Source organism: Gobio gobio (genome assembly GCF_949357685.1).
Source record: "Gobio gobio genome assembly, chromosome: 10".
In the NCBI taxonomy this organism is placed as follows: domain Eukaryota; kingdom Metazoa; phylum Chordata; class Actinopteri; order Cypriniformes; family Gobionidae; genus Gobio; species Gobio gobio.
The window spans coordinates 51,739,926-51,754,357 of NC_137116.1; the positions used below are offsets into that span (position 1 = coordinate 51,739,926).

At 37.0% G+C, this 14,432-nt stretch overlaps 1 protein-coding gene across 1 annotated transcript in view; it reads right to left on the reverse strand.

Moving 5' to 3' along the window:
- Positions 1 to 256: 256 nt before the first annotated feature.
- Positions 257 to 14,432, reverse strand: part of kcnd1 (potassium voltage-gated channel, Shal-related subfamily, member 1) — a 112,080-nt gene continuing 97,904 nt past the window's right edge. Inside the window, exons 5-7 of the mRNA XM_079828002.1 lie at positions 3,695 to 3,787; positions 3,354 to 3,589; positions 257 to 2,025 (exon numbers count right to left, since the gene is read on the reverse strand). Coding sequence (XP_079684128.1) covers positions 1,824 to 2,025; positions 3,354 to 3,589; positions 3,695 to 3,787 — 531 coding nt within the window. The 3' untranslated portion in view covers positions 257 to 1,823. The remainder of the gene's footprint in view (positions 2,026 to 3,353; positions 3,590 to 3,694; positions 3,788 to 14,432) is intronic.

Here is a 14,432-nt window from a genome sequence, read left to right on the forward strand (position 1 = left end):
AATAGATAGCCAATTACACAGTGCTCCCTCAGGAGAAAACTAGAAAACAATTAGCCATGAGACTTTAAGTGAACATCTTAACCAGCGCTTTCAAGATTAGCACTATAAAATATCAGATGGTGTCAGCATATCTGAAGAAAAGACCATAAAAACATACATTACATTTTTGATGCCACTGTTGATGACGTGATACAACATTTCAGACCAAATAACCGACGTTTAGATGTGATTGAGAGCAAAACAGACATGGTGTTTTCTGAATTCTGTTCACTTTATTTGTGGAATAGACTTTACACCTCTGTGCTTTTGATATCTAACTCTTTAATCTTCTACCGGGAGCCGTTTCATCCAAAAACCCCTGCCGAAAATGAGCAGGTGCCTGACCAATTACTAAATTTACCACTTCACACCGTTTTATGAAGCTGGAGAGAGAAGGGGGGAAGACAGAACCAAAAAGAACGTAAAAATAACAATGCTTGTAAACAGAGTAACAAATATATTTTTCATCACAGTCAAGTGCAAATTTGCATTCCTCCTGTTTTGAGCTTAACTGTTTCTTTCAGTTGTAGTAAAAAATAATTACACTATTATTGCCTGTCTCGTTGCTGCTTATGAATTTGAAATAAACATTAAACGAGCATCAAAACAAATGAGAGAAATGGCTCACTGGACACAGCCGTGTTCGATGCATGACCTGCTGTATAAAAATAGCTAGCTAGGGTTTAAAGGTTACACTTAATTACCAAGCCAAATGAAAAATAAGTTGAAGTGACTCTAAATACTGCTGTAAAAGTCAATGACAGTGGTAAACGCCTTCAATTTGCCTTTAAAATGCTATAGAAACGATTTATTTTCCCATGGGAGAAAACACATAAAAATACCTACAACGGTATCCATGCATATCTGTGATCAAATAAGACAAGTCCTTTCCAGTCGGCCCTCTCTCTCACACACACACGCACGCGAGTGCACACTCACCACCGCACTATCCAGCCTTAGATTTTTGCAAAGAACATGCCTGAATTCTTTTGTTTGTTTGTTTATCATTCTTTTTTCTAATGTGCAGATCTAGTGCAGCACGTTTGATCATTAATACTCTGTAAATATCATCTCTTTTTTATTTTATTTGATCAATGTCAAGAAAGAAAAGAGGACAAACTAAAGAGAGGTAAATGAAGTTTCATGCAAAAGTGTGTGAGAGTAGCATGTTGGCGGCTCCATTCTCTGCCATGGTATCTACTATACATCAACATGCACGTTTGGGTAGGATTGCTCAGAATTCTCTCTTTTTTCGTGGGGTTTTAAAGATGCATGTGATCTAAAGAGGTATGATACAAATATTGATACATATACGCCAACTCCTTTATATCGGCCGTCGTTTTTTTTGTAATTGCATTTTTCCCTGCAAAGATCATTCCCACCGTTTGGTAATCTCTCCTGCAACTGTATTACGCAGTGGATGTATATAGGCATAATTCCTGCTTGTTGAAACATTGCATATCTTTAAAAGTAAAAGGCCTTCTGTGCCACTATGACTGCTGATTTATCATTGTAAAATGCATCGGATTGAGTTTGTCTTTTCGATCTCCCCCGAGCGCCTAGGTTCAGTCTGCATGAATTGTCCGGGGTCCTCCGATGTACAACAGGGTCACAAAAAGCACGTCAGCTCATGCGAGTCTGCGTCGAATTGTCGATTTGGAATGAAGCAGATACGTTACGAGATGCACTTTGTCTTTTCTGTGGCGTTGCGCTCTTTCCTGGGAGAAGCCCCCATCACTTCCTCTCTGTTGTGCAATAGGGGGATGCTTGTGTGCTTGTGGCGGTTATAAGGAGGAGATCTTCACTGTCTCATGGGTGTAGGGAGAGCGAGAGTTGCGTAAGATTCCGGGAATGGCAGGAGAGGGCGGCAGACTCTCGTCAGGGGTGTTGGCGGGAGGGGTGGGTATACTGATTATAGCCGCTGTGAAATCCCTATCATCACAGTTGAGCTTCAGGTCTTCTGTCCGGGCGTTCAGACTGGAGCGGCTGTTAGGATGCACACACACACACACACACACACACACACACACACACACACACACACACACACACACGTTAACAAATGCATGTACAGAAAAAATATTCAGTAAAAATGTCATTGTTACAGAAGTTATTGGGTTTTTTTTGGGGGGGGGGGGGTCATATACATAAACAAATGTGGAACAATTACAAAAAAAGTATCTGTATTTATCAGAATATATATATATATATATATATATATATATGTATATATATATATATATATATTTTTTTTTTTTTTGCATTTAATAGTGCCATCTTCATTACTATATAAATTATCTATTGTGACAAATTATGAATTCATTTAGACATCTTAAGAAAAATGTCAAGAAATATTTCAAATGAAGATCGAAATTCTCATTGTAATGAATAAATATAAAATAAAGAAGTAACTTTTTATAGTTATTAAAACAAAATTATGGATTAATATATATATATACATATATTAATACACATATACAAACAAGTATTCATAATTATTATAAATACATTTATGAAATAATATTACTTTAAATATAAATGCTATATCATTATTTTACTTTAGGTTATGTTGGTTTTATAATTGTTATGATTTTAATATATATATATATATATATATATATATATATATATATATATATATATATATATATATGTAAGGAATAATTGATGACGGGCCGTTGAATATATATATATATATATATATATATATATATATATATATATATAGTGTATAAATAGTGTGTGTGTGTATATGTAAAGTATTCATTTGTTGATTATTTACTATTTTGGAATAATGCTCACCAAGGCCGCATTTATTTAAATGAAAATTCAATAAAAACAGTAATATTGTGAAATAATTCAATTATACAATTTATAATAATCAAGTTTAATATATTTCACATGTAGTGTTTCCTAATAGAAATTTCAAAAGAACAGCATTAATTTGAAATAGAAACTTTTGTAACAACTACAGTGTATTTATTGTATCAGTTTAAAGCATCCTTGCTGGATAAAAGTATTTCTTCCAAAACAAAAAAGTATGTCTGTATACACACACACATATATAGAGTATATACATGCTATATATAAAAAATAAATGATTGATGAAATACTGATACAATAATAATGATATATATATATATATATAGTATATTGATAATTGTAATGGTCCTAAAAATACATTTTCTTTATGCAAAATAAAGTAGAATCAAGTTTACTTAATTGCTTTTCACAATACATATTTCATAATATTTTTTTTCCTTTTGATTTTGGAGTGAAAATAACATATGATCATGGTCTGTCTGATGTCCTACCTTTGGGGTCCAGAGATTTTGTGCACTTGCAGAGTGTCCAGCTCCTGTACGCTGCCCCGGCTGACGGATACGGTGGAGTTGGCGAGGCGGATGGCTCTTCTCTTAGCCCTGCGGGGACAGCAGGACGTCGACACCCCCTGCTGGCTGGAGATGGAGGTGCTGCGGCTGGTACGATAGCCCACAGACTCAGTCATACACATCTCACTGAACGTCAGCTCATCTGTGAACTCATGGTTCTGTTGGAAATCACAGGAGGAAATGCTTCTGGATTATGCACTGTGGTCGAGAAATGTATGATGATTTGTGTCCAGTAACAGGCTGAGCGGAGGAGCTGTACTTACGGTTGTCTTTTCCAGACAATGCAGCAGGTGATGATGTTGGTGCTCAAAGGAAGATCTGTTCTTCAGACAAAGAGCGCTGTCATTGTCTCTAAACTGAGAGATAAAAACACCACGAAAGTTTATTTAGGGCGATCCATAAAAACCATGTCTTTACAAGCTACTCACCTTAAAACATCAATCTTAAGTGGACACAGGTCTATTTAAAGAGACCACAACTATTTACAGCCTTCAGAGGATGTTAGCATCATCAGGACTTCAGGTTTATTTTTTTTAAAGAAACATTTTGTCCACTGTCGTCTCCAATGTACTATGGCTGGATACGTTTTATAAAAGATGTTGTTTTGTTTTTTTGCAGGACAAAAAAAGTACAATTTCATTATAGTTGATTCTTACTGTTTTGGGAAGATGTCTCATGCAAAATACAACAAAACCAGTAATATTGTGAAATATTATTACAATTTAAAATAAATGTTTCCTATTTTAATATATTTCACAGTGTAACTTATCCTCAAGCTCAAAACAGCATTTATTTTTAACAGAAATCTTTTGTAACATCATGCATGACTCAGTCAAGATATTTTTCCAGTGTTTTTATTGCTCTTGGGGCATTAAAAAAACAAGATTCAAACAAGATAAAAAATAAATACATAAAAAAATAAATAAAAAAAAAACATTTTTTAAAGAGATTTTCATGTCAGTATGCATTTTTTTTTTTAACTGAATAGTTAAAACATATTACAGTAATACTGTGTGTATTTAAAAAAAAATGTAAAGACAAAATCATGTCAAAACTATAAAAATATAAACAAAAATTATATTACAGCTTCAATTATTGAAATTGAGTGTTGTAACAAGTAACAAGTAATGTGCATTACATAATCAGACTACTTTTTGATGTAACAAGTAACACATTGCAAGTAATATATTATGTACAGTAATCAGATTACTTTTCGATGTAACGAGTAAAGCATTACAAGTAGCGTGCATTATGTAATCAGACTATTTTTTGATGTAACAAGTAACGCATTACAAGTAATGTGCATTACGTAATCAGATTACTGTTATGTAACGAGTAAAGTAACGCATTATAAGTCACGTGCACTACGTAATCAGACTACTTTTTGATGTAACAAGTAATGCATTGCAACTAATATATTACGTACAGTAATCAGATTACTGTTATGTAACAAGTAACGCATTACAAGTAACATGCATTATGTAATCAGATTACTTTTTGATGTAACAAGTAAAGCATGACAAGTAACATATTACATACAGTAATCAGATTACTTTTTGATGTAACAAGTAAAGCATGACAAGTAACATATTACGTAATCAGATTAACTGCAAATTACAATCTAATAAAACAAATGAAATCAAGAATAACAGTCAGTAATAGTATGAACTGTAGCTGAAATATAGCTAGTGATGCATGATGTCCAATTTAGTGGACAGATAATTAATCAGAATTTCTTTCCAATTTAAAATTAATTCTTGGAAAATTTAACAATGATATGATTCCTTAGATGTTACAAATTTTAACCTGCAAGAGTCTCCTAGGATAAACGGAATGGCTGGATATTCCGAACCCAACTGGCATTTCTGACTGGGCGTCGGCCATCTTGGTTTGGAGAAAAAAAATCCACATATAACGGCTTGCCACATAGTGGAAGTGTATAGAACGACGCACAATGTGCAACTATGCCATCAAAAGCCATGCATAATTAAAAAAAAAGGCTTCTTGAATACTGTAGCTGTCAACTACAGTGACCTCATGCGTGAAAGGGATATATATTGGTACTGGGGAAAAATGTATCATGATTATACATGCATGTATATATTTAAGAAAAATATGTTATATTTTTATTTAAAAATATATATTTATATACATAATATATACATGCAAGTGTGTGTAAACACAAACTTTTATTTTGGATGTGATTAATCAAGATTCATTTTTCCCCAGCACCAATATATATGTATATATATCCCTTTCACGCATTGAGGCCACTACACACACACACACACACACACAATATAAATTTTTTCCATTTTTCTACAACTATAGTAAAAAATATTAAGAATTAAGAAAAAAATTAAGATAAAATATGTATATGGATGTCAGCTAAATACGATACAAAACAGTCAGAAATATGATGAGTAGGCAGTGACCATCTTGTGTGACCTTGGCCTGCGGGGAGATTCAAATTTTATTCCTGCCAAACTTGTTGCTATGATACAGAGCTGCTGTTCTTAGAAGTTTTAATCCATAATTACATAAAATTAAAAGGCTTTATTTAACTGCTTTAAACGGTGCAATATAGTTGCAGTAGGTTTAACCCTTCATCGGCCTCATGTCACCTGTGATTTGACCTTGCTCTACCACTTAACTACCTCTCGAGACAGACCACTGTCCTTGAGGCCATTCGCACGTATCCGGTAACCTCTATAACCTCTCGTTGTAAAACGATCACAGGCAAGGATGTCGTGTCCTGAAGAACAAGTCTCTCAAGAAACATCGCTCTCAGCGTCTCCCTTTTATGCTTCCCCGATACCATCTGGCCCCTGAGCTCTTTGTAGCTCAAGTCAAGGTGGTTTATCGCCATTCCGGCCGCCATCTAAAAGTAGCCCATCAGAAGCCTTTAAAAGCAGCCGATCTTATCGAGGAACGAGATGTTCAGAGAGGCTGTGACATCCAGGAAGGAGCAAGGACTGCTCTGTCTGCCACGCAGCAAGTGCCCCGTCAGCCGAAACCAAGGACGGGGCAGATAAGATCATCAATAATTGGACCTAAGCACAATTAGGTTTGTTTTTGCTGAACGAAAAGCCCTAAGTAGAATGAAACGACGCAGCTATACCGCCAAAAATGTTTGAGAAAGTTTGATCACGTAGGACGCGAGTGGGTGCAAAAAGCAATTCCACTTCCTAGATGGGAAACCGACACGTCTCAATGCTTTGTGGCTCTACTGAGACAACAACTAACATAATACAAAGCATTTCACTCCCATACAATTCAACACGGGAACTGCATTTAAAAATGCCCCATAGCACAAGTGTGTGAGCAAACAAATTCTACAGAGCTGTTTCAATAAAGGATCCACTACGTTAACTTGACGTACAACAACAGCGGAGCAAAAGCCCAATGTGATCCGTCCTTCAGTGCAGCACAAAATGAGAAAATTAAAGAATCTCAATTTGTCATAATCTATTTCCTGTTTGACCGGGGAACCCAAAGTGAATTTCTCTGCCACCCAATCGCAGAAACGCAAGCAATAAATCCCAAATAAATACATCTCAGTCAAATCCACAGGCTGTAATACTCTCTTTCCGAACACTCCATCAGGAAAAGAGAGCAGAGGAACCTCAGAGGGTATTAAACCATCAATCACTGACAATTCCATTGTTAAAAAAGCGCTGATAGGGACGTCACATTAACAACACAATTTTCTCAGTGTAGACAAGAGATACAGCCATTGGGTGACAAAACTGCCCATGATTAGAATCTATGCAGGCTGTGCCGGTGAAAAAAAACTAACTATGCGTCAAAACGCCGGGATCTGAGAGCTCCACGGTTAGAAAAGATAAAGAAATCTGGCAAATATTCTTTTAATGGTGAAGGTGATGCTGTTGGAGTGTTCAGGGTGATTGCTAGCCTGTCCACTCAGAAAAAAAGGTACAAAAGCTGTGTCTGGGGCGATACAACTTTGTGCATTATTGACCCCTAAAAGGTGCATATTAGTACATTACCCAATTATTACTACATATTATTACCCAAATAGTACATCTTAGTACCTTTTGAAAGGGTAACATCCCAGTATGTTTCCATCCAAAGTTGCGAATTTAACTTATGCGCAAAATCAGAATATTGCATAAAAAATCCATCCAATCAGTGGAAGAGAACAAAAGAGAACAAAATCGTCACTTCCTGATAAACTGACGATAAATATCAAAAAACGAAAAATTGAAGTTGATGCAGTAGGAGTGGTTAAACCAAACCCCTTTGACAACCTTTGATGACCAAAACAGAATTTCAGATTCTGTGCCATGAGATCGGTCCACTGGTTGGTCCAGATTAGCCGTCCCATCGCAAAGTCACTTTTAAAAAAGACTTTTTTGATGCACATCGAGGAATGTATTCTGTAAATGTGTTTTTATCATAATTTATGTGCATTTTAAGAATTTATGAATTCAAATTTTTTTATGTGATATCCCAAAATGCACAAATCGGTGGATGGAAACATAGCTAGTGACAACAAGTTGATATTTCTTACTAGTTCAAGTCAAATGGTGCAGAATGAGTTACATGACGAGTTCTCTAATTACAGGATTAAGTTTAATACTTAACACTTTATTTAATAAATGTATTTTATATTTCATACATTATTATTGAAAACACAGTTTTATATTTAGTGGTGCTTATTAATGCAAGTAACATTTTGATTAATAATACTACTTATTAATAATATTTTTATTATTATTATTATTATTATTATTATTATAGGAAATACAGTATCATATTTAGTGCTGCTTACTAAGGCAATCAAGGATCAATCATAATTATTATTATGATTATTATTTTACAAAAAAAATATTATTCAGGATAAAAACAGATTAGATTAATTAATCAGCACATCATGTAACTAATTAGTAATTTAATCGCTTGAAAGCTCTAATGAAAATATTTATTGTTATATAAAATACAATATTATTCAATCTTATACAATACCACTAATTAAGCTTACAAGGCAAGCAAAATTATGATTAACAGTATTAACAACAATAACGTTTAATAAAGTGTAATTGTTATTATTACTATTATTATACTTGCCTTAGTAAGTACCATAGTACCACATTTTGTATAAATAGTTTAATTTATTTATTAAAAACATCAGATTTTTTACTTTTAAACCTTTAAGAAAACACATGAACAGGTAAAATACATAAATCACAAAGTGTACATGTACACTTCCTGATGACCTTTCATCAAAGGTCTGAATACAGTGTGCAGAGACGAAAGTAAGACCTAAGTAGAAATTCAAAGCCAGAATAGGCTGAAGACTTTGTCTAGTTTATAAATAGCACTGCAGACCTGCTAGTAATGGGTTTATAGATCCATGCTGAAAAAAATACCCCCTCACTCGGGGATTGTAAATATTGGATTATTGTGGGATTCACAACCTGAGAAGATTCTGGAGGACTCCACCTGCCGCATTAGTAAAGACACGGATTAAATCTCTCTCTCTCTCTCTCTCTCTCTCTCTCTCTCTCTCTCTCTCTCTCTCTCTCTCTCTCTCTCTCTCTCTCTCTCTCTCTCTCTCTCTCTCTCTCTCTCTCTCTCTCTCTCTCTCTCTCTCTCTCTCTCTCTCTCTCTCTCTCTCTCTCTCTCTCTCTCTCTCTCTCTCTCTCTCTCTCTCTCTCTCTCTCTCTCTCTCTCTCTCTCTCTCTCTCTCTCTCTCTCTCTCTGTTTGCGCATGTGCGAGTGAGTGAGGGACGCGTGTGAGAGTGTTTGGTGAGTGTTTGTGATCTTTGATCTTTCTTTTCTTTCCCTCCTGCTTTAAGTAATATATTTTGGGTTAGTGATAAGGGAAGAGTAGAAAGTTTTATTTCGGCGGCCGGATTTCTTTGGTCTGGCCGCTGCGGCGGGTGTGTGTGTGTGTGGTGATGGCGTTTGAGCAGCTGTCGCGCCGGCATGGCATTAAGGTGCCGGTCGGGGTTGAGTGCTCCGTGGAGGAGTGCAGCCTCGCGGTTGGAGAAATTGTTGGATGTAGTTGTATAAGATCGGCGTCAAGAATGAATAGTGCAATTGTGCTGTTTTTGGAGTCGATTGAGAAAGTTAATAAAGTTGTAGAACAAGGGATTGTGATAAAAGGCGAACATATTGGTGTGTTTCCGCTGGTTAATCCGGCAAAGAAAGTGGTGATTTCCAATGTTCCCCCGTTCATTAGCGATGAGGTTCTGGAGCGCGAATTAGCGAGACATGGGCAAATAGTTTCAGCAATTAAAAAGATACCACTGGGTTGCAAATCACCGTTTCTGAAACATGTTGTTTCTTTTCGTAGACAGCTATTTATGATTTTGAAGGGTGATGTAGATGAACTAAACTTGGCATTAAAGTTCAAAGTGGAGGGTTTTGAATATGTGATTTTTGCCACAACTGAGACTATGAAATGTTTCAGGTGTGGAGAGACAGGACATCAAGTGCGGTTTTGTCCAAAGCAGAATGAAGTGGGCCAGAATGAAGTGGGCCAGAATGAGGTGAATAGTCAGAATGATCAGGTTACAAATGAAGTTGAGCAAACTGTAAGTACACAGAAGTCTAGAGAAGCTGTAATAATGGACAAGGATAAAAGTACTGAGTTAAATGGGATGAGTGTTGATACTGATTCAAAGACACTGGAGGGGGAAGTGTTGAGAGAAGTGATTGGAGCTACGGTAGATGAGGGCAGTGTGATGATGATGGAGGATGAAGAAAGGGTGTTCAAAGTTCCTGTGGTAAAGAGGAAATCAAAGCAGAGTGAAAGAGGGACACAATCGAAAAGACAAGTAATAAGTAGTCAAGGATCAGAGAAGGATGGAGGGGATGATAGCTCAGAGGACTCGTCAGATGATTCCTCTTCTGAGGACTCTTCTCTGGCCAGCTTTGGGGAAGCGGAGTGGTCAGCTGGTGCTGGGTCAGTGAGTGAGAGGCAGGAGCCCAGCGGATATACGCTGGAGAAGGTTCAGCGCTTCTTGAGCATAACTAAAGGCAAACGGAATGTGGTAGTAGATGATTTTTTTCCGGATAGAAAACTCTTTATGGAGTCAGCACGGGCGTTGATGAGTGAAAGAGGGGATGGAGGGCTAACAAGTCAAGAATTCCATAGACTGAAAAAGCTGGTACAAAAGTTACGTGCAGAACAAATGTGACTGGATTTGTGAGGTAAATTTCAAGTTGATGTATTCTGATTTTTATTCTTCTTTAATTGTTAATTTTATGATTGGTTTCTTTTATATATTTTTTATGATTGACTTGAAATTTGCCACACTAAATGTAAACGGAGCAAGGGATATTAGGAAAAGGAGTCAATTGTTCCAGTTAATGAAATTGAAAAGTATAGATATAATGTTTGCTCAAGAAACCCATAGTAATGATGTAAATGAAGTGGACTGGAGAAGGGAGTGGGAGGGGGTGTCTATCCTGAGTCATAAGAACAGCACAAGTGCTGGGGTTGGAGTGTTTTTTGCAAATAAGTGTTTGCCAATTTCATATGAGGTGGAAGAAGTGGTGAAAGGAAGACTTTTAAAAGTTACAGCAAAATTTGATGTTGCAACCTTTGTTTTAATAAATGTGTATGCCCCAGTTCTGGCAATAGAGAGAATGCTGTTTTTAGAGACACTTTCAAATACTATACAGAGTTGTGATCCTGACCATTACCTCCTGGTTGCAGGAGATTTTAATTGTACGACTAATGATATAGATCGAAATCATCCAGAGCCGCATACGGCTTCTAGGTTGTCATTGATTCGATCGATTGAAACCAATGAGTTAGTGGATGTGTGGAGAAATATGAATGAAAATACGAAACAATATACATGGCTACAAATAAGGGAAGGTGGGATCTCAAAGGCAAGGTTGGATCGCCTGTATGTTTTTGAACATCAACTACAAATTGTAAAATCATGTTGTATTAATCCTGTGTGTTTCTCTGATCATTCCATGGTGATTGCAAGTGTTTTTATACGGTGTTTAAAAATTAAAAGTGCCTATTGGATTTTCAATAGTGCTTTGTTGCAAGATGCACATTTTAAGGAGTGTTTAGGTTTTTTCTGGAGGGAGTGGAGAGGTAAAAAGACAACATTTTCAAGTGTACAGCAATGGTGGGATTTGGGGAAGAAGCAAATACAGCAATTATGTGTGCAATACAATTTCAATGTCACCCAGAAAATGGTTAAAAAAATGAAAACTTTAGAAAATGATATTTTGGAGCTTGAAAATGGCAGTGATTTGACTGGAAATCAAGTGAATGCTTTGATTGGAAAGAAAGCAGAATTAAAGGATCTGTTAGGTAGTAAAGCACAGGGGGCATTGATCAGATCTCGTTTTCAGAATTTATCTGAAATGGATGCTCCATCCAAGTTTTTTTTCAGCCTGGAAAAGAAAAATGGCCAAAGCAGAACCATTCACTGTCTTAGGGCAGACAATGGGCAAGAGCTCACTGAGACGGCTGATGTGCGCAAGAGGGCTGCTGAGTTCTATAAAGAGCTGTTTAAATGTGAATATGCAGAAGATCATGAGCTGTTGCAAGAGTTTCTCGGAGGCCTACCCCAAGTGCAGGAGGAGGCAAAGAGAGAGTTGGTGAGCCAATTATCTCTGGGAGAGTTGAATGCAGCCTTAATGAGCATGGAGAATGGGCGGGCTCCAGGTTTAGATGGTCTAACTGTTGATTTTTATAAAGCTTTCTGGGATCTGTTGGGCAATGATCTGTTGGAAGTTTTCTGTGACAGCATTGCTAAAGGGCAACTGCCTTTGAGCTGCAGGCGGGCAGTATTGACCCTTTTACCCAAGAAAGGAGATCTGAAAGAAATCAAAAACTGGAGACCCGTTTCCCTGCTTTGTGTGGATTTTAAGATTTTATCGAAAGCTTTGGCCAACAGGCTGAGAAAAGTGATGGAGCAGATCATACATGCGGATCAGTCCTACTGTGTGCCTGGCAGATCCATTCTAGAAAATATTGGACTAATTCGAGATATTTTTGATATAGCTAAAATCACTGGTGAAAGTTTTGGACTGGTCTCATTAGACCAAGAGAAGGCTTTCGACCGAATTGAGCATCAATATTTATGGATAGTGCTTGAGGTTTTTGGTTTTCCTCAGCCTTTCATAGAAATGATTAAAGTAATGTATGGTGACATTGAGAGTGTAGTAAAGGTCAACGGTGGCTTAAGTGCACCCTTAAAGGTTAGAAGGGGCATTCGGCAAGGCTGTTCAATGTCAGGAATGTTGTACTCAATTGCAATTGAACCTTTTTTATGTAAATTAAGAGAGTCTCTAGAAGGTTTTTTATTGTCCAGAGAACAAAAGTTTTATTTATCTGCCTATGCGGATGATGTAATGGTAGTAGTTAAGGGGAACACTGATGTGGAAAAGGTTAAAGAGATAGTAGGATTGTATGGGAAAGTGTCTTCAGCGAAAGTGAACTGGTCTAAATGTGAAGCGGTGGAAGTAGGTAGGTGGACTCAAGGAAGGCCAAGTTTGCCAGGTGGATTGTCATGGGCTACTGAGGGGGTTAAATATTTGGGAGTTTTTTTAGGGAAGGAACATTTTGTTATGAAAAATTGGGAAAGGGTTATAGAGACGGTTGAAGGGAAATTGAAAAAGTGGAAATGGCTATTGCCGAGAATGTCTTTTAGAGGGCGTATCCTAATTATTAATAATCTGGTAGCAGCAACCTTATGGCATCGTTTGGCAGTCCTTGAGCCACCTACAGGTCTTCTATCTAAAGTTCAGGCTCTAATTGTTGATTTTTTTTGGAATAAGATGCACTGGGTACCACAATGTGTGTTATGTTTAAAAAGGGATGAGGGTGGGCAGGGTTTGCTGCATCTAGAAAGTCGCAAAACAGCTTTTAGATTACAGTTTATTCAGAAATTTTTGTACGGTAAATGCAGTGCGAGGAAAGCCGGTATAAGTCTTATTTTGAAAAAAGTAGGGGATTTGGGTATGAGTGAAAATTTGTTTTGGATCAAATGTGAAACCAGAGACATAAAAAGTCTTCCCTCATATTACCGCAGTGTTTTGAGAGCCTGGTCATTAGTAAGAACTGTAAGGATTGCGTCTATGCCATCGCTTCATTGGCTACTGGAGGAGCCTTTAATCAAAGGGGCAAGGCTGGATGTTGCTGCACAGACGATGCCTGGACTGACAAGCATTCTAATAGCAGCAAAAATGACTACTTTGCGACAACTGATAAGAGTTGCTGGGAATGATTTTGAAAATGTAGGAGATGTGGCGCAATGTCTGGATCTCAAATCACAGAGGATCGTGGATCTTTTTCTGGACAACATAAAAGAAAAGCTGAATGATGAAGACATGTTGTTAATCAGGAACTTTGGTAGAGGATTATTCACACCTGAAGAAAGTGACATTTTTCCAAGTATGGACATTTTACCAACGTTCACGGAGGAGGAATTTTCCCATCAATTTTTTACATTGAAAAGTTTTGCAGGGTTGGGTTTTTGTGATGTGAGTGGGAAAAAGTTGTATGAAGTATGTGTTAAAGTACTGAATAAAGAGAAGCTGAAAGTGCGGGTAGAAACGCCATGGGCTGCTCATTTTGGGGTGGAAGAGAGCTGTAGACCTGTGTGGAGGACTATGTACAAGCCACCGTTGACCAAACCGGAGGGGGATTTGCAGTGGAGGATCCTGCACGGGATTGTTGCTGTAAATGCGTTTGTTAGCATCATTAATCCAGCAGTGGAGAGTAAATGTCCTTTTTGTGAACAGAGGGAAACCATTTTTCACTGTTTTGTTCACTGTGACAGGCTGAAGAGTTTATTTTTGAGTCTTAATTTCATGTTTGTGAACTTTAAGGTTATTTTTTCAAAGGTCGGGTTCATTTTTGGGTTCAGGTTTGGAAAAGAAAAGAGAAAGAAAGGACAACTTATTAACTTTGTTATTGGAAAAGCAAAAATGGCTATTTATCTGACAAGAAAGGACAGAATAGAAGGTGAAAGTTGTCGGGATGTAGTACAAGTGTTT